The sequence below is a fragment of the Gobio gobio genome (genome assembly GCF_949357685.1).
Source record: "Gobio gobio genome assembly, chromosome: 11".
Lineage (NCBI taxonomy): Eukaryota > Metazoa > Chordata > Actinopteri > Cypriniformes > Gobionidae > Gobio > Gobio gobio.
This window is the reverse complement of record NC_137104.1, coordinates 16218380-16239019: the sequence shown is the minus strand read 5'-3', so window position 1 is coordinate 16239019 and position 20640 is coordinate 16218380. Positions and strand designations below refer to the sequence as shown.

Below are 20640 nucleotides of genomic sequence, written 5' to 3'. Positions count from 1 at the left end.
TGATTCTGAGTTTAGGATTTAGCTGTGACATTAGTGAACAGCCAATCACACAATGTGGATCAGTGAAACTGACATCTACTTCTCACGAGAGAAGCAGCGAAATTGATTTCTCTCTTCTGCAGAATATTACAAGATTGAAAATATTAAGAATTTAAACAAATTTACACAAGAAGAAGAAAAGAGCTGTCAATGAAAGTGGACAACTTTAAGAAAAATCTTATTTAGTCAGTGCAAGTAAAAGTTATGAAGTTAGTTTAGTTGATAAAGATAATTGAACATTTAAACTCACATGTAGTCATTTTTATAGCTTTATTTATTGATTTTAAAGCTTATTTGTATGACCTTTATATAGTCTATTTATATAAATTTTAACTATGTGCCTATTAATGATTGATTAACTAAAACGATACATGTGTAATTGATTAAGGGTATAATAATTACATAAATTATATCTAAGTCATTCAAAATTATTATTATTCTAAATAAGCATTGTTAAAAGCCAGACACTTAAGTCTTTAAAAACCATTTGCTATGTAGTGACCTTTAATTTGGAGTAGAAACAGGGGGAATGACTTCATTGCATAAGAGGTGTGTCACTTTTCTCACAGCTGATTGGTCTAATTTCAGTTTGAGATCTCTTCTCCAGAACATAACCTGCCCTGGAGCAGGTTAGCCGTGGAGCGCACGTTACTATGTAGATGAACACTGCTAGAAGCCAAACCACTTTAGTGGTACCTAAAACCCAGGATTGGCACAAACTAAGCTTAAACATATCTGGCTAGCCAGCTAAAACGGCTTCATGGTATAGGCCCCTGGTCCTCGGATCTCTTAAACCTGATAACAAGTGCGTTCCAAAGTTCCAGGTCCACTCAAGTTAAAGGGATAGGAATTAGGATAGGAAAGGAATTTACAAAAATGAAAATTCATCAACTCTTTGGTTACTGACATTCTTCAAAATATCTTATGACATAAGTTAATTTTTTGGGTGAACTATCCCTTTAAGATGTCCAAAATGCAGTATGTAGGTAAATCGCTGGTTTTAGCCACAGCAAATTACAATATAGCTAGCTACTAAAAATGTATTCATGGTTTTAGTTCAGTCAATTTAAACACTAATTTTCTCTCTGAAATGGAATAGGATGGATTTCCACACTTGACAAACCTTTTTAGCCCTCGTTAATGTAATCATGGGTTATCATGTTCCGTAAGTATCAATACTTATGTTTTAATCTAAAACATCTTCAAATTTCTAAAAGAGTTACACCACAAAATATTTGTTTTTGTTTAAGGGAACCCATAATTCCTTTCCTGCCTATCTGTGTATCAAGGAGTCCATCATTTTCATCTAAATTGTTAGAAGAAAAAAAGAAACGTAAATAAAAACTCAAAAAATCCAGAGTTGATTTTTTTTCAGCTTGTACTTAAAGCTACACTATGTAACTTTTCCGTCCACTAGAGGTCGCCTGTTCAAAACAAAGGCATAGTTTGATGACGCCACGTTTGAGCGCAGAATCCTGGGACATGTGGTCTTCACCTCACAGCCGGTGGAAAACAGTCAGGATAGGACTCGGGCAGAAATCATGTTCATGGATGCGATTATTAACATTACTGTAGTCTGAAGCAGAGCAGGACCGAGTGTTGTGGAGCTGAGCAAGGCCGCAGGAGCGATTGAAGAGCGGGACTGTTATTATGGCATAGTCGCCGGCGGGACTTTTATTATGACACGGTTTTGTCATAATAAAACCATTTTGTCATGGTTTTATTATGGTCCCGGTTCCTTGGTTAAAATAGCAATTTCTCACGATTTACAAATAGTTGGAAACATTTGGGATTTTCTAAGTACTCAACTGAACAAAAAATATATAACACTGGCCTAGTGGTTTCTGGATATTTTATTGCAAAAATCCTACATAGTTCACCTTTAAAAACAAACAATTTAAAAATAAATATAATTTCTTATTAGAAATCTGCATCAAGAGTGAATTCACAGTCCATCGTGTTTGACATCACTCCAAGTCGTTGGTATTCGCCAACTCGCTTCTCGAAGAAATTCGTTTTTCCCTCCAATGAAATTGACTCCATGAAGTCGAAGGGGTTTTCTGACTTGTAAACCTTTTGAGACACAAATTATAAAGCACATAAATATAAAGATTATCAGACAAAAATCATAAGTAAATCTGGATAAAATACTGACTTTGGGCAATCTTAAGTCTGTTAGCAACCGGTCAGCCACAAACTGAATGTACTGCTTCATGAGATTGCCGTTCATCCCGATCAAATCGACCGGTAAGGCTTCTGTGAGAAACTCCTTCAGGAAAGACAAGCAAAGACAGATGCAATTACATTCATGCCTGAAATATTGCATTCCGCATTAATAGAGCACAGCAAAAGTACTTACCTGTTCAATGCGCACAGCTTTTGTGATGATGTCCTTCACTCTGTCAGCAGAAGGTTTTTTCACCAAGTAGCTGTACATTAGACAGGCGAAATTACAGTGCAGACCCTGTGAAGGTTCAGATAGCGCAATTAATAATCAACAATGGCCTTGATTGGATTTTCTCTCTATTTTTATCATTGATCCAGATAACACTCCTTGATCAAAACATATCTTAAAGCCTCTACTGATAACATTATCATATTCTGTTTTAACCTCATCTCTGCTGATGAGTTCATTGGAGTAGGTGAGTCCGGGCATCAGGCCTCTTTTCTTCAACCAGTAGATGGCAGCAAATGATCCAGAGAAGAAGATGCCTTCCACCGCAGCAAATGCCACTAATCGCTCTCCTACAAATAAATCAATGAACAAACTGAGGTTAAACAAGTTTAATAATCAATATTGTACTCTTATTTTAGGGGGGGAAACATTTCCACACACCAAAAGTTGAGTTTGTGTCAGAGATCCACTCTAAGGCCCAGTCTGCTTTCCGCCGTACACAAGGCATGGTCTGAATTGCATTAAACAAATGGTCCCTTTAGGAAGAAGAGATATGGATTTAGAGAGGGTCCTTACACTATATTAAAATAGTAATAGTAGTAGTATTAATAATAACACAGCCCTGCATTCTGGAACAAAAATCTGCTGATTTGAAGAAAGAAAAAAAGCAGAGTTCAAAAATATAATTTAAGGGATAGTTCACCCAAAAATGGAAATTAGCCCATGATTTACTCACCCTCAAGTCATCCTAGGTGTATATGACATTCTTCTTTCAGACGAATACAATCGGATTTATATTTAAAAAATGTCCTGGCTCTTCCCAGCTTTATAATGGTAGTGAATGGCTGTTTCTGTTTTGAAGTCCATAAAAGTGCATCTATACATTATAAAAGTGCTCCATATGGCTCCGGGGGGTTAATAAAGGCCTTCTGAAGCGATGCGTTTGTGTAAGAAAAATATCCATATTTAAAACTTTACAAACTGTAATCGCTAACTGTCATTCGCTCGTCACCGAAACTTACGCTACGTCTGCGTCATACGTTATAAGCTGGAACGCCAGTCTCTAGTGAACGTGTGTATGAAAGCTAGCGGAAGTAAGAGATTACAGTTTGTAAAGTTTTAAATATGGATATTTTTCTCTCACAAATGCATTGCTTCAGAAGGCCTTTATTAACCCCCCCAGATGGAAACTTTTATGGATACAGCCATTCATTGCCATTATAAAGCTTGGAAGATCCAGGACATTTTTTTTTTATTTAACTCGTCTGAAAGATGTCATATACACCTAGGATTACTTGAGGGTGAGTAAATCATGGGCTAATTTTCATTTTTGGGTGAACTATGCCTTTAAAACGTTAGACGTCAGATAGTTGTTGTTGTTGTTTTTTTTCACAATGACATTTTTTCAGCTTTAATGCACTTATCAAAATGACAAAAGCAGTCAAATGTCAAACGTTTCATATAATTCAGCCTATTTTTCAACTTACAATTTGCAAGAGTGGGAAAATATGCTCAAATACTCCATTTAAAGGGATAGTTCACCTAAAAATAAATTTTAAATTATGTCATTCTTTACTCACCCTCAAGTTGTTCCAAACCTGAAATAATTTCTTTCTTCTGTTGAACACAAAAGATGATATTTTGAAGAATGTCGTAAACCAAACAGTTGATGGACCCCATTTACTTCCATCGTATTTTTCCCCCATACTACTTCCTATGGAAGTCAATGGGGTCCATCAACTGTTGACTTAGCAATATTCTTCAAAATATCTTCTTTTGTGTTCAGCAGAAAAAAAGAAATTCATACAGAAACAAATTGAACAACTGGAACAACTTGAGGGTGAGTAAATGATGACATCATTTTCCTTTTTTGGTGATCTATCCCTTTAATGTCAAAGAACGTTTTTGTTTTGTTTTTTCACGAAATCTGTAATTTTCTGTTTGGGCGTAATATATCTGGCGCATGTTTGCATTCTCTTCTGTCATTGGCCAGAATTCTAACCTTGAAATCAGGATTAGGCATAAAATAATGTGAAAATCAGCTGAGAATTCAGAGGAAGGTGAGAATTAGGGCTGTGCAATATATAGAAATTATCGAAATATCACAAATGTACATATCGCAAGGGCACTCAATATCTGAATGATTTTAATAGGCTACTTCAACATTGTGAAAAGTGTACGTTTTAGGTTGATGCATATAGCAGAGAATAGACTGAGCACATGACTGTTACTTATGTGACTTGCTTGACGTTAAAAATAGTTATTAAACGCAATAACTTGTGAAAACAACTCCTTGCAGTCTCGTGCTGTCTGCTGTCTGACACACACACCGAAACGTGCGCACAAGCTGTTCTTTTTTTCGTGTCTTGTTACACACTCGAACTGTCAAATACACACACAGTTATGTCAAAATGGCTGTCTTGATGAGTATTCATGTAAACACAGTTGGTTACGCTTTAAGTGAAAGATATCAGTTGGGGAAAGAAATAGATTTTACACACTTAAAGCAATATCGTATCGCATATCGAATATCGCATTATTTAACAAGGATATCGCATTTTTCTTCAATATCGCACATCCCTAGTGAGAATCATGTCTTTGTGGCAGTTTTTCTGGTGATTAAGAGATATAATACAAGACTTTTTCAACTTACAAGTGGTTGTCGAGAGCAAAAATGCTACGAAATGCACATCATATTTTGTGAGAAAGTGTGGAATGTTTGGAATCAGCACCCCAAAATTAGTAAGAAAAAGTATTCAGAAAATATTAGTGCAATATTAGTGCAATTTATGTTATGTTTAAAGTCACTATATGAATGTTTACAACAAAGGTTGTTTTTAAGACTACTATAATCTTAATCAAAGATGTTCAGCTAAAACACAAGTAGAACAATCAATACCTTCATATCTCTTGTGTTTTTGGGGCTAGAATGTTTGCTCATAAACCACATAAGGAAAATGTTAGCAAAATCTGCTTAACTGAATCTTGCACCTGTCACCTGTGTAAAAGCACATTAAAAACTGTAACTGACATTGTTAAAGTAGAAAAGTACACTTCATTTTCATCTCACCTCTCTTTCAGATCCCTTATGTAGGTGTTGATGAGCAAGCTGTACATTTCGGAGTGCACATTCTCTATAAGGATCTGAAACCCGTAGAAGGATCGAGCCTCTGGGAGCTGCACCTCTTGACTGAACCTCTTCACCTGTGAGGAATAAAGACATTATGTCTATTGGATACATCTTGTTCTACCACCAACATTTTATATTGGTTTTCATCGTCTTAATGTAGGTTAGAAGGAGATGCACTTGCCAGGTTCTCGTTGACTATCCCATCACTTGCTGCAAAGAAAGCCAGTACATGGGATATGAAGTGTTTCTCTTCAGTCTTCAGCCTGTCCCAGTGAACCAAGTCCTTTGATAAATCCACCTATACAAACCATTCAAATCCAAAAATGGTTTCACTTTCGGCAGTGACAAGCGCAAACAAACATTTTAATTAAAGGAACAGATCACCAAAAATAATAATTCACCATTGTGTAATTTCAAATATAGCGTTTTTACTTTTATGGACAGGTAGCTTTGAAACAAAATGAGAGGCCCGTTCACCAAGAATTTTAACTAGCCTCCACATCCACATCCACAACAAAATTATATTGTTAGAGCGCATGCTGCAGTTATGTCTTTTGCCATTTTAAATGATTGGCTGTTTTTATTATTCATCAGCCAGAAAAAAACAATTTCTGAAACGATTTCATTCCTCTGTGTCGTTATTGTTATAGTTATGGTGCAGACTTTCTGTTCTTAAAGAATTAGAACGATTATTAAAACAAATAATAATACAAAAAAAAAAGGTTTTCACTATGGTATCATGGCAAATCGGGTCCTCCCTCGAAATCGGGTCTCTATAAACTATCAGTTAATCATTATACTAAGCACAAATGAACAGTATTCATTTAAAATATGTATAGCTTCCTATACAGTGCAGAATAAAACAAAATGAATGTCATTTCTTTCACTTGATAAACTGTTAATTCATTAATAATAGCATAATAATAATAACAGCCTATTAAATTAATAATGGAACATCATTACATTCTTTTTATACCTGAAATATTTGGACACTTAAATTAACACGTAATTACATTAAAGATGATTGTGAATAAATGTAGGGTAATGCATGTATAAACTGGCTAATCAGGTATCTGTAGGCTATGCTAGTACATAAGCTAACTAATACAGACATTAATGGTCATTATAACTTAGTTCAAACAGCTTTTATCATATCATGATTTTGCAGGAATTGTAATCAGGCGCTAAAGAGAGTACTTATTAAAGTAATTTGAGCAAATGGGATAGCTTGCGGTTTTAAATTCGGTGGATTCTGATTGGCTATCAATGTTTTTATTGTTCATCAGCTGTAAAAAAAAAAACATTTTCAAAGTGATTCTAACGATATTCCGTTAAACGGACGTTATCATCATTATATACTTGTGTTGTGATGTGGACTTCCATATTCTCACAGAATTTGAACGATTATTAAAAATGTATAGTTATCATAGAACGTGCATTTAAATTACATAATTAAAACTTTTTGGGGGTGTAAGTTATCCCTTTAACACCTGTGTCCTCATAATAAACTCTTACCCAAAAAATATCTTAATATTAAATTGATAATTCAAAAATAATATTCACCTCCTCAACTGTCCAGAATGAAGCCTGAGCTTGTTTGTACATTTTCCAGATGTCTGGATACTGAATTGGGAAAATGACAAATCGCTTGGGGTTCTCTCTGAGGAGGGGCTCGTCTTCAAAACTGCTTGGGTCAACATCCTTGTGACCATTCTGCGGGAGAAACATGACTGTTAATAGAAATGTACTGTTGTCTTATTACATCGACCAGTCGTTATTAAAGCGCAAAGAGAACAGATGGCTAGAGAGACTGACTGAGTAGCCTAAATGTGGGGCAGACTGATGACGAATCTGCTTACGAAAAATTTAAAAGGACATTTTCATACACGTGTGATTTAAAGAATAACATTACAATTCACAGCTATATTTACATCTTAACTTAGAAAATAAATATTCAAATAATCATATATATATATATATATATATATATATATATATATATATATATATATATATATATATATATATATATATATGTATAATTCACTTCATCCAGACCTTAAAGTTACCACTTTTATCTTTCATTCAAATAGCTTCCACGATTCGCCAACATAACACCATTTTTACTGAAACTGTCATAATGCACACTACCTTCGATATTTTATGATTATTAACGCTATATGTCGCTTTATTTAGCGCTAAGGTCACTCCAGTGTGCGAGGCTCTTTGTTATGAAAGCTTACAGCCGTAATGTTATACGTAATCACGCAGGCAGATTCAACATTTCGTAGAAGGCCGTAAAATCGTAGTTAAATGCTGTATAAAAAGTTTATTATTACCTGATATTCCGTAATGTCCGTCGGAGTGTTGCTTATACCGGAGTTCATGATTATAACCGTCTTTGGTCAGCAGCGAAGCTGCGATAGCTCCACGTCGACTGTCATTGACTGAAGCCACAGTACAACACGCTCAGCAGCACCTCCTCTGTCGTTCCTCTGTAGAGAAATTAACCCTTGTGCTTCTTCCGTGAAGGTAAATATAATAAAGGTAATATCCTCCTGCGACCCAGAAAAAAAAGTGTTTTTTCATGCATTACATTGTTTAGAGCATAAGAAACAAATGGGGAAAAAAAAAACATTTTTGAAAAATTATATTTTATTCATGTTATGATATGTTCTCTGTAGTTGACACCAGGACTGAGTTGTTTAAAAAAATAAAATGACATGAAATTACATGTATAGGCAAAAACAATGGGATTTATTTTTAATTTACCAATCAATTTTTAGGTTTCAGGATTTTTTTTAAACAAACTTTGTTTAAAGATGATTCTCAACTATGTTATGAAAGATATAACGAAATGTATTGATATGCCATTTTACTTCATGAAATATGTGGGTAAACTGGCCATACTTGGATTTTCCCATTCAATACAATGCATCTATACACTGCATCTAATTTGCATATTAATGTGTTCTTGGTGCAACATGTAATGAAAAAATAAGTGTAATAATGGGAGTAATAATTGGCAACATTTTCATAATAATATCTAATATTTCATAGGAATATTGATATGTAATTTCTTTCCCTATTCACTTGTTATGTCTCCAAAATGCCTGATAAACAGGATTTAAATCCTGGCGTCCACTACAGTGGACATTTATGAAATCAATGCCATTTTGTAACAGAAAGTCATATTTTGATTAGAAACCCCCTTAACATTTTCCTGAGATGTTGATTTATAACAAACAATTTGAAAATTAATCCGATTTAAATTATAATTAAACAATATTATCATATTTCCTTAAGAGTGCTAAACATTAATGTCAGCCGTTTTTAAAGACCAAGAAGAAGTTGTTGTCCTGGAGAAACCTCCAAACATTTGGTATCTCTGCAAAGCCCCGAATGTGCTCTTTACAGGACATCCATGATGTGACATGTATGATGTCGGAGAAATTCACTAAAATATAATGTCCACTACAGTGGACAAAAGTCTATTCGTGGGTCCCAGGAGGATATAAAACCACCCATCAGCTAGTTCAATGGTGTAATATCAGCATTGTCTCGTGTATTGCAGTTAGATTAATTAATTCACAACAGGATTTTAATTTTACTAAGCATTCCAGATTACCTGACATTTCTACATTAAAATGGAGACAAAAAATGACTCGCGTATTTGCTCAGAAATGTATTAAATTAATATTTTAATCACTTTTACAAGCACAATTTTACAGTCAACCAGGCAATGGTCCATTAGTGCCTTAGACAAAAAGTATATTTCATTACTTAGGGGTGTGATTTTATAAAACAGTGAGCTGTTATCATCAAACTTGGACACCATGCTGGACACACAAGGTATAACATGAATTTAAAATATACACCATTTGACGTTTCAATTTTAGATTAAGAACTAGTGCCTTGCAGCATTTTTGCATCTGAATTGTGGTGAAACTTGTATTTTAGATGTAACTTGAGGTAAATGTCATCTCTATGCAGGTTGTCAGCAGATTCATAACGCCACACAATCTTTCTAGTTTTATAAAATATACAATAGGGAAACCATGAGACAGATTTACATCTGCCTTCTACTAAAAACCCGGCAGAAGGTTCCAAATCTTTTGAAGGGACACTGCAAATTACAGCACACTCAACCATAGATCACTATGAAATATATAACAACCTTTGGAAATACTGTCACGTGACGCACCACATGTAATGAGGAAACCATAGTTTGGCATGAGGAGCGAAGAGAAGCTCCCTACTTCTATAAAACCATGAAAAACAAAAAAGAGAGAACAAGGACAGTGCTAAAGTAATGTACACTTGTTCACACATTGAGAGTCATGGCCTATTTGTGCAGAATTGAAACTCTTATCATGATTTGAAACAAATCTTGTACGGACAACTCATTTACAAGACTGTCAGTAGATCATCTATATATGTATACATAATAAAATTAAATTAGTTGTACATTTATGTAAACGGAGCTTGATTAAGAAACCCAAGATTTGGGAGCCATCTCCACAGTCATCCATTTTGTTGCATATGTTTTTTCATATGGGGGTTCTGTTATTTTTGAGTGATCAAGAAAAAGAGCCTTTTGTAATTGTGAGAAACTGAGGTAACAATGTCAATCAATTAGTTTTAGAGCAATAACATCGTCATTTAGTCTTCTCCACCAAAACGAATAGAATTTTTCCACCCATGGAATGTTGACTGTGCAAGCAATTCACATGCCCAGTGGTTAGTTAGTGGACGGAGTCTGGCTCTGTTACAAGCCATACTGGACCAATGAGAGGTTTTTCATGATGTCATGAAGAGAAATTCCAGCCTCTTGCATCTCAAACCTGGAGGAAAGAAAAAAACTGAATGATATTAATCTTTAAACCACCTTTACATTTTTTTAAAATAAATAAAAATCACAGAATCACTCTTCGGCTGGCTACACACTGCAAGCGTAACGTGAGCGTCTCAGCTGCATGGCGTGTCCGTTTTTATTGTTGTTAACAGGTTAGAGCTTGCACACTGCCTGAGTGACGTGCGTCTCGAGCCGCACGGAAAACACGTGCATGCTAGAAATAGAGCGTGCTGGAAAGCGTTTCCAGGCAAAATAGAATAGGAAAAGATATTTATATGTCATTTTGACACAAATACATATTAATAAATTACATTTAAGTCTCTAGGTTTTGACATAAATGCAGATATATTTGTAATTCTTAAAAAATTATAATAATTATCGATTTTCAAATATTGCACCTGTCAATACGGAACAAAATATTCTGTAGCCTATTTGGCCGTCAATACTGCCGACGTTGTCTTTGCTGTATCAGTAGTAGGGCTGGGTATCGATTCAGATGTTCTGATTCAATTCGATTCCGATTCGCAAGCTCTCAAATCGATTCGATTTCGATTCTCGATTCAATTCGGGGTCGATCGTAGTGCCTGACAAGGCCTTTCGAGGATCGAGGTCGTAACCGGGAATGGGTGCTTTCTTTGCGGGGCGCGCCGCTCGGAGCCCCCGGCGTCCGAGCCTCCCTCTGCATGTGCACCGTCACCGCTCGTTACTTTTCATACACGGGAAGCGCGTTCATACCTGGACACAAGTAGGCCTAGTTGCCGTGGTAATTAACAATACCTTAATGTGCTGACTTAGGTGGACTAACTTTTATTTGAGGAAATCTGTTTATAATATAAGCTATTAGGTTTGAATTATTGGTCCTGTGCTGTCTATTGACCCTATTGACTGTTGATTTGAATTTGTCTATAATGGCAAACATACGTGCTTAAGTGAACGTTCAAGTTTAATACAATGATCATAATGCAAGGCAAGCGTTCGCATGTATGTGATACATTTTTAGCGGTTGTGTGCTCGGCTGCTCTGGTGTTGCAACGTCTGGGTGATGTCTTATCAAATAGTTCTGCAGATTTGTAGCATTTTACCTCACCATTACAAACATCAACGCACCGGAAGCCGCACTGAATATATGATTGACAGGCGCGTTCATACATGCGCTCCTTTGTAACATCGCGCAAGGCCAATAAGAGGGTGACATCTAGTGGAGAAGACTAGTAATTAGATTTACGTTAATTTTATGTTCAATGTTTGCGAAATAAATATGGGGAAAAAAATCGATTCTTGGCCTCTGAGAATCGATTTTGAATCGACCACATTTTAAAAAACGATTCATCGAAAAATCGATTTTTTTGCCCAGCCCTAATCAGTAGGCTATATATTTATGTTTAACATGAAATTTATGTGGAACATGGCACCTAGCAGCAGCAGCGCCGCGTCAGACACGTTTCTGGTGTGCAAAGACACAGAAAACGCCACGCAGCTGACACGCAAAAGAAACGCCATGCTCATGCCACGCTTGCAATGTGTAGCCGGCCTTAGAATGGGTGAAATGAAAAAGGGATGGTAACAACAGTCTGCGAAAATTGATAATAATCACCAGTCATCTGTGGAGAGGGTGTAATACACAGGTGGCTGGTCTGTGTCGCTGAAGGTTGCTGGGCCCTCCTGACCGCTTGTCCCCATGTTGCTGAAAATGAGCCAGTCCCCAACAGCGAGCTCAGGGAGCAGGCAATGGTCCACCACCTGGTCCAATGGATCACATGATGGACCCCACAAGCTGCTGGAGAACACAGGCTCATCTAGGGTAAGCGACATCTGAAAAACAAAACATCCAGTTTTAAAACAACAGTTAAAAAACAAACAAATCAGGCAACAGTTACAAATATTGTTCATGTGTTCTGGTCCATGTATGTTATTTATTAGTGGTGGGGGGAAATTAATCGCAATTCATATGTGCATCGATTAACAAATTTCAAATATCGATTTTCTAAAGTGTTACACTTCTTAAACCTTGCAGTATTAAATCACAAGAAGCCGTAAAAAAGGACTCAACGTGGTGTTTGCACTGACGGACACAGCCAAAGCGCAAGCACAGATGCCGCCACTCACATGCATGTGACCCCGAATTCAGTTCTCTTTCACAGCTTATTACACTTGCACGGTCAAATTATGTCAAAATGCACATTGTGTGGAGTATTCATATAAATGTTATATCCTTCGCGAAAGTAATAGTTAGGAGAAAATCAGATGTGTAACAGTATATTAGATACATGCATTCCTTCTTAAAGTGACAGCAGCCTCAAACTCTTGCCGTCTGTTTCATTAATGTTAACTGCCATTTCCGGAAATGTACGTCATTTGTGAGACAACGCTTCCCCACCATTTACGGAATATTCTGGCTTTCCATTGTTATATGGTAGGGGGTGCTATTACACATCTTCTGAAAGAGAACTGAATCTCCTGATCAAAACGCATGCGAAGATGCAGAAAAAAAACAAGATCATATGTAATCATATGCTTATGTAAAAATGTGAGCACCAACATTAAAAAGCATATAAATCAAAACTGCCTAATGTTACTGAACGAAATGTCGACCCAGGACGAGCTATAGGACTGTGCAAGCATTAGGGGTGTTGATGGACTTGATCTACTCCCTCTAGGTTTTTTTAAGGTGCTGATAATAGAATAATTAATTAAATGCATGAAGCTAGAATAAAACATGCATGCTCATACAACTAAATATTTTGGAGGCCGTTACATTTTTGTGAAAATGATAAAAAACGGTGGCTGGCATTTTTATTTTGTAAACACTGGCGGGGAAAGAGTTAATACAAAAAATTACTCACTGCTTGTGACTGAATCACTTTTGTATCTTTAATACGAATCAATTTATAATTAATTCATACAGTGCAGATTTTATGTGTTTTTAATTGTATATTTGATTACTCATTTCTTTAGTATTTCTAACTACATTAAATAAACCTAGGCTACTATACCTAAAAAAGGTATATTTTTTTCGATGTATTCGTCCTATTGTTTGTAATTTGCAATTGTAATAATTGTTCCTTTATTACAAAAGCCTGCTAGTCATGTGTGTAATGATTGCAGTCAGCTTAATAATAATATTGGGTTGACTAAAATGGGAAGAAAACTAAAAAAATGTCAAGGTTCATATTTAATTCAGTGGGATTTTCTTCTTCAAGACCTATTAAACTGTCTACCAGTCAAACAGGAATCTATGCATATATCGAATCAAAAATCATGACCTCATCGTGTGGTACCAAAAGATTTCCACCCCTATTATTTACCTTGTGGACAGAGGGTGTGGCGATGATATTTCCAAACAACTTCCCAACAAAAGATCCATAAACACCATCATTCATGTAATACACAAATTCTGGTACGTCGTTTGGGGTCAGCTGATCTGAAAGTGCAAAAGACATATTGAGAAAATAAGATGAGGCAGATGTATATAATGGCATACGCATGAAATACGATTAGGCTCACCATGTGTGCTGTTATGGAGATCCCGGCATACTGCTTTTTTGCCAATAACATTGACAGCCAGAGTGAAGGAGGAAAACACAAAGAAGTTTCCTGGTTCAGCAATGACGCTCACTCCAGACGCTGAGGGGAAATAGGCTTCCAGCAGGGGTCTGACGACCGAATGTACCTAATCAAACAGACATGAAAGAAAAGCTTATAGTAACATCTATGCTGGATGATATATTTTAAATGTTATATGACAAATGAGATACATGCTTGCTGTACCTGTTTCAACTGAAACTCAGAACCACTGAATCCTCCACCGATATCCAGGATGTTCATGTCAAAGCCTAGTTCCTTCTGTAGAAACAAGGAAGACTCAGCACTCCAATAGATACATGAAATTAAATCCAAATTCAATTTTATATACTCTTATAACATTAATTTAAAAACTGACCCCCATGTCAAAGATGCAGCGGGCGTCTGACAGTGCGTGGGTGTATGCTTGGGGATCTCTGCATGATGCTAGTACCTGGAACCTGTGAAAAAAAGTCCCACTTTATAAAAACACTTAAAAAGAATGCAAAGTCAAAGATTAATGTGGATCAAATCCTTTTACTTACGTGACTCCAACCACATTTACACTCAACTCCTTGGCCAATTCTAGAAGGTGTCTACAGCCCTTCAGGGAGCAACCAATGGTCACACTCGCCTCTTCCACACGCGCTTCAGTAGACACTTGAAGCAAAAGCCTGTTAAGACAAAAACAATGCCGAAGGTGAATTTCATAAATATTAAAAAATAATAAATGAACAATAAAAAATTTTGTAACAACATGTAAAAGTTGTTTGTGTAATAAGAAGAAAAAAGCACATATATACACTACCGTTCCAAAGTTTGGGGTTGGTAAGATTTTTTAAATGTTTTTAAAGCTCAATGCTGAGAAAATCTTGGTTACGTCCAAAAAAATTTTTTCCAAGACGTTCACAGAATGCATTTTCTGCCCTGCATTACCATTGTTTTCTATGTAAACACGCACTAAAGGGACATCTTTGACCACTGCACTCGCATCTTGCACAAGAGACACATGTTTAGAAAGCCATGTAAAGTTAAAATTAGTTAAACCTTTAAAAAACATGTATCAAGACTTTGTGTGTTTTTTTTTCCATTCGCTGCATCTCATGTTTTTACACAAAAAAAGTGTGTGATCGATGCGTCAGCGTTAGTTTAGAACATTATGCACTTTTTTTCTTTACAGACAGTCATGTTATTACATTGCTTTAAATAAACATTTAATGAGGTACATTCATATTTTGCTCATTACACACTCTTGTGACCCTCTTGAGAAAAGCCAAAAATAGTTAATATATATATAATAATAATTTAATATAATGCTAATAGTAGTATTATAAATAAAAATGTGAATTTAGTTTTTCAGCCATTTTGACAGTGTCACATGATCCTTCAGAAATCATTACAATATGCATATTTGGTGCGCAAGAGACTTTGTGCTGTTGTGTTACTTTGTATTTTTGTGGAAACCATGATACATTTCTTCAGGATTCTTTGATGAATAGAACATTCAAAAGAACAGCATTTATTTGAAATATAAATCTTTTGTAACATTATAAATGTCTTCACTGTCACTGATCAATTTAATTATCCTGGCTCAATAAAGCATTCATTCAATTATTTTTACTGACCCCAAACTTTTAAACTGTAGTGTCCATATATAGGTTAAGGACTTACTTAGCCTCAGGATGGGCACGGGCAATTTTGCGAAGGTCTGCCTCATTTTCACACACCAGATAGTTAATGCCAGTCTTGGCAGCATGTTTAATGAGCGAGAGCTGCTTGCAAACTCCAGAGAGGATGATGTTTTCAGGAGGGACATCATGATGGAGTACCAATGTGGTTTCAGCCTGAAAGAAGACATTTCTATTAGATGGTGGGCCTCAACATCCAAAATATATGTTTTGAGATCTTTCTAATATCTTCAAGTAAGAAAAAATTGAAATCTTACCTTATTTGCACAGACAAAACCAACTCCAAGTGCAGACAGGACTTCAATGACGACAGGGCTGCTGTTACAACAGACCGGGTAGAAGGGTCGAACTAGGGGCATAGTGGTCTTCCACAGAACATGCTGTCGCATTAGGGCCCCAAGGTCGGCCACAACAAATGCATTCTTTTCAGCCTGAGGAACAAAATCGGATCAAACCATAAAAAAAACAACTGTGTTTTATTTCTTTCCTTAAACAGACATTCATAATGCAACTTGACATGTACTTTCTCAACTCACCAGATTTTGTTCATAGACATGGTTGTCGATGACACCTTCAAGGGTCGTTCCTCCTTCAAGTAGTTCAATGAAGTAGTTTGGTGCATCAACGAAATCTTTCATCTCAACCGTATTCCGCAAATCCGACAATCATAGAGAGTTTACTGAGCCGCTGGGGTATTCTGGGTATGCAACAAACTGTTCAGGGGAAAGACAAAACTTTAGGTCAAGGCGTACAACTACAACACCTACCCAGATATTTCAAAACACAGTGTTTTTATGAGCAAACTTTGAACGGGAAGTTCAAAGTCATTCTAAGTTCGTCATTAATCTAAATTTGGTTTCTACATCAGGCGAATAAGTACAAGCGGGGATAGCTAATGACATAGCTAGAGAAGGTATCACATGAGTCCATCTTTAGAGATGACGACAACACATAGGCTTTAAGAATGTGGCCTACAGGCTACTTTTTTTTTTACTCAGACCCAATCAAAAATAAATCCCTGTGGCTTTGAAGCACAATGGAGTATTTGATGGTATTACCAATGGATTTGCGCCGTATGAATGGGGGACAAAGGTGTTACATATAAGCTACCAATAGTGTTATGTAATACCAAAGACAATCCACTACAGTTGGGTGAGTGCAGATTTTAATGTGCAATTAAATAAATCATGTTATTATGTAATGTCTATAACCAGTACTTCAAGAGAAGGGTGCAATATTTAGGTACTCACATGGACAACGTGGGAGATGGTCCTCTCCCGCTATCAACTAGGATCCCAAGGCGGCTCAGCGTTGAAGTCGAACTGCTCGCGGTAGAGGGCCTTCCCTAGGCCTTCTGGGTAGCGCTTATACACTCGCAGAGAGAGTGGGGAGCCCTGTGGAGTCACAAAAACAGGTGCATAAATATTTGATATACACGAGCAGCTGAAAATAAAACAAAATGTAGCCGGACAGGTTAGAACATTACCGCAAGAAAAGAAAGAACTCTTCACAGATACACAACCAGTTTTTTTAATACAGGTGTATTACTTTCAGCATCCCTTTATTACTTATTTACTGTTGAACTTTGTACGTGACATGGGAAATCTGTTACTCTGTGTTCTCATTTTTAAGCATTAAACAACACTGTCTTATCTTCATCTTCCCACACAGGATCAATAAATGAAGTAACTTGCTGAACATTTATCAGAGGTCATGGTGTTTGTTTATGTGGACACCGCCTTAACCCTATAAAGCCTACTGTAACATATTTAATACATGACTTTCTAGGGCCATGATCAAAACTTTGCTGAAAAGCTGTTGTTTAATTGCCTTACTACAATGTTTTATTTTGTTAAACTTTACTAAGCATAAAACATACTAATCATCTAAGGCCTAGAAAGTTGTGGTAATATATAGTGTTATTATGGTATAATAAACATGGTGTAAGTGACTTGTATTGGTAGAACATTAACGTTAACGTTACCTCATGCCCAAACAAGTGTTTCTTAAAGAAAACTAAATCTTAAACTCGCATAAATTATGCAAGTGTAGTATATTTTGTGACCATATGGCTGAATGTCATATATATATAATATTTAGAACAGTAATCTAGTATATATTTTAATGTGTAACACCCTAGTAATTTAATAACCTGATAGGACATGTCGTAAGCGCCTGGGTTTGGTCCACTGAACAGCTCACTAACTATTTACCCAACTACATCCGTCATAGTCTGACAACAATCATTTATATCCATAAACACGTTTAATCTTCAAAATGTGTACGTTTTAAACCCATTTCTCGTTGTCCTTCACGGAGCACTGCCGTTGCCCGTAAGCGCAACTACAACCAAGCGCCATGTTGTGTCACACGGCTCCTCACAGCAGAGACGGAGGATTTTTTCCGGGATGAAGAATAAAAACAACAACAAACGCTGTACTTACGTGAGATAACGGCTTGAATGACTTGGAAAATCGTCTTCTCTTTTTCGGCGGAATTTTTAAAGAGTGGTGGGGACACAGATAGAAGAAAGAAAGGAGGCTTTATGTGCCATATGCCTGGGTGAAGAGGGCTCGGTCGAACACGAGAGCGCTGCTGTCTATCTCAGGCAGAAATGGTTGGTGGAACTGGAAGAAGGCGGGCGACAGTTTCTGGTTTGTTTGAGAACACGGGGCGGAGCGTAAAATCAAATCCTACTACAGCGAAGGCTTGGCTTATGAATATTAATTCGGTTACGTAACTGGCTCAAGACTGGTTGTTCTGGGTATAGAAATATGTACATAGATTCTTCATTAGCTGTCATTTGGTATGACGTCACTTTTGTAGGCCAACCGGTAGTTATGCTGCATTCCAGACAGATGGGAATTAGGATTTTTCCTACCTACTTCTTGGAAATAACGTCTGGAATGCCGCTAGGACATTCGATCAACCCCGACCTCAGCGAGATGCATCATTTGAAGTCAGTATGGCGGCAAGCCCTGATTCTAATAAACATAAACGTGAAAAACTTTAACATTAGACAATACGTTTATGTAATGATACCTGGTGTTTTCAAAGCAATTATGTCATTTTTATTCTGTTTTTGCCATAATTGACCCAAAAACACAATATGCTCCCCTTGTGTCGTGGTGACATCACATCGTCAACATGTGATTGACTGAAACACACACAGGCCTGAAGTGGGACATTTAATATGGGATATTCCCACGTCCAACCTCGTCTGGAACGCAGCACTAGCATCGCACTGGTTCCCTTGACAAAAACCCAATAGGATTTTCCCACATATCGCTAAAAACAAGCTCTGTGATCAATAAAAGTTTATGATACTTGTAAAAATGTTATCCCATTTCTAGGATTTTTGGAATTTAAATTTTGTCGATTTCACAGCCAGAAGCGGCGCAATGTTGAGGCATCAATGATTTTTACTGTGAGTGACGACACGCTGACTGTTGCAAGATGGCGGGCGCGTCGACGCGTCTGGAGCAGTCGAATGCGGAATCTACGTATATATAATTTCTATGGTTCTGGGAGGATTTCCAAGAAACTCCAGCCCACTCTGATTAATATTCATAAGCTCAGCCTTTCCCTTAGTAGGATTCGAATTTCAAAGGCAGAGCGGTGGGCGTGGACTGTGGACATCTGTACTCTTGAAAGAAATATGTTCTTATCTTGGATTCATTAGCAAATTCCTTTTGGAGAAATGCACTCCTTTAAACATGTTTGGGCCAACGTGGGTTCTGCTTATGTTGCTTAATACACTGCTAATATTTGATTCATATATACAAACAGCATATTGTATATTGTTATACTGTATACAACTGTACCACCAGTACCAGTAAAACCAGTTCAAAATGTTGTGTTCTCTTTGATATGTTCTCTGTCAATGCAAACTGCATTCATCAGTTGTATTTCTTCTGATTTATAATGTATAACAATAATGATCAGCTTCACAGCTGGCAAAGCTGTCATAACAAGCCTGTATAAACACAATGATACATAAACATACAAAGCACAAGGAGCAATTGTTTTCATATCCTTTTGCTGGGTGAAAGGTCATATTTTAAGATTTTGGGTTGTAGTTTGTTTGCCAACAAAAAAACGAAAACAAAACAAAAATCTGATAATTCCCCAAACAGACTAAAAAGCTTAATTTTCAGACATAACTTGTTACAATGCACATGCCTACACCAAAGGTCTTGTTTTGTTTCAGTAAATTGTTGTTAACTCTGTTGCTCAATTTTATATTCACCCTCTATAGCATTTTGTCAGCAAATCATTTACAGCCAATTCCAAATTTTTAATTGACTTGAACTGAATTTGCACATTTTCCTGTATCAACTGAGATGTAGCATAAATGTGGATCAGTTAGAATCCGTGCTCAACTAACATTATATTGTATAGGGATACTGTCATCATGAGACACATTTAAATTTATTGCGAGCAGCCTGAATTCTTGTAGACAGAAACAAGATTTGTATTATTTGCACAGTCATGTTAAATTGTAAGTGAAATATGTTATTTCACACATTGTAAAGTTTGGTAACCAAGTAAGGTTTAGTACATTTTGTCAAAAATATATTGAATCAAAAAAAATTCTACAATTGTATTATTGTTAAGTTATTTCAGGGCAGTATATTTAGTTGCAAAAACCTACCTATATATATATATATATAGCCTACTGCAAGAGAATATACATTATTTGCTTCAAATTCATGTAAATAAGACTTAACTACAATCGAAAAAAAGATCAAAACAATTTGATCAAAATCAGGTAGGTTTTTGCAACTAAATATACTGCCCTATTCTCTTGTATATATACACGACAATTCATGTGCATATATATATTCTCTTGCTATCAATGCTTTTTGGATTTATTTTGTTTGTTATTTGAAGAGGTTTTACGTTTAATCAAGGTAAGAACAGATACGTTTAGTATCTACTTTGCGCATTCTGAACGCATTGTCAACTGCAC

The 20640-nt window shown here is 36.4% G+C and overlaps 2 protein-coding genes across 2 annotated transcripts; both read right to left on the bottom strand.

Annotated features, from left to right (window-relative positions):
• Nucleotides 1–1874: 1874 nt before the first annotated feature.
• rrm2b (ribonucleotide reductase M2 b) lies at nucleotides 1875–8041 on the bottom strand. Its single transcript, XM_079830016.1, has 9 exons — nucleotides 7904–8041; nucleotides 7128–7277; nucleotides 5746–5862; nucleotides 5505–5638; nucleotides 2876–2970; nucleotides 2651–2784; nucleotides 2399–2503; nucleotides 2195–2308; nucleotides 1875–2112 (listed from the first exon to the last, which is right to left on the bottom strand). Exons 1-9 carry the CDS (start codon nucleotides 7949–7951, stop codon nucleotides 1960–1962), a joined length of 1050 nt encoding a protein of 349 aa, XP_079686142.1. The 5' UTR covers nucleotides 7952–8041; the 3' UTR covers nucleotides 1875–1959.
• A 1207-nt stretch (nucleotides 8042–9248) lies between these two features.
• On the bottom strand, nucleotides 9249–18304 carry azin1b (antizyme inhibitor 1b). The gene is made up of 12 exons (XM_079830139.1): nucleotides 18113–18304; nucleotides 16919–17062; nucleotides 16205–16381; nucleotides 15926–16099; nucleotides 15652–15824; nucleotides 14526–14654; nucleotides 14360–14441; nucleotides 14188–14262; nucleotides 13924–14089; nucleotides 13725–13840; nucleotides 12014–12231; nucleotides 9249–10408 (listed from the first exon to the last, which is right to left on the bottom strand). The coding sequence occupies exons 3-12, from the start codon at nucleotides 16304–16306 to the stop codon at nucleotides 10333–10335; spliced, it is 1311 nt and encodes a 436-aa protein (XP_079686265.1). The 5' UTR covers nucleotides 16307–16381; nucleotides 16919–17062; nucleotides 18113–18304; the 3' UTR covers nucleotides 9249–10332.
• Nucleotides 18305–20640: the final 2336 nt, after the last annotated feature.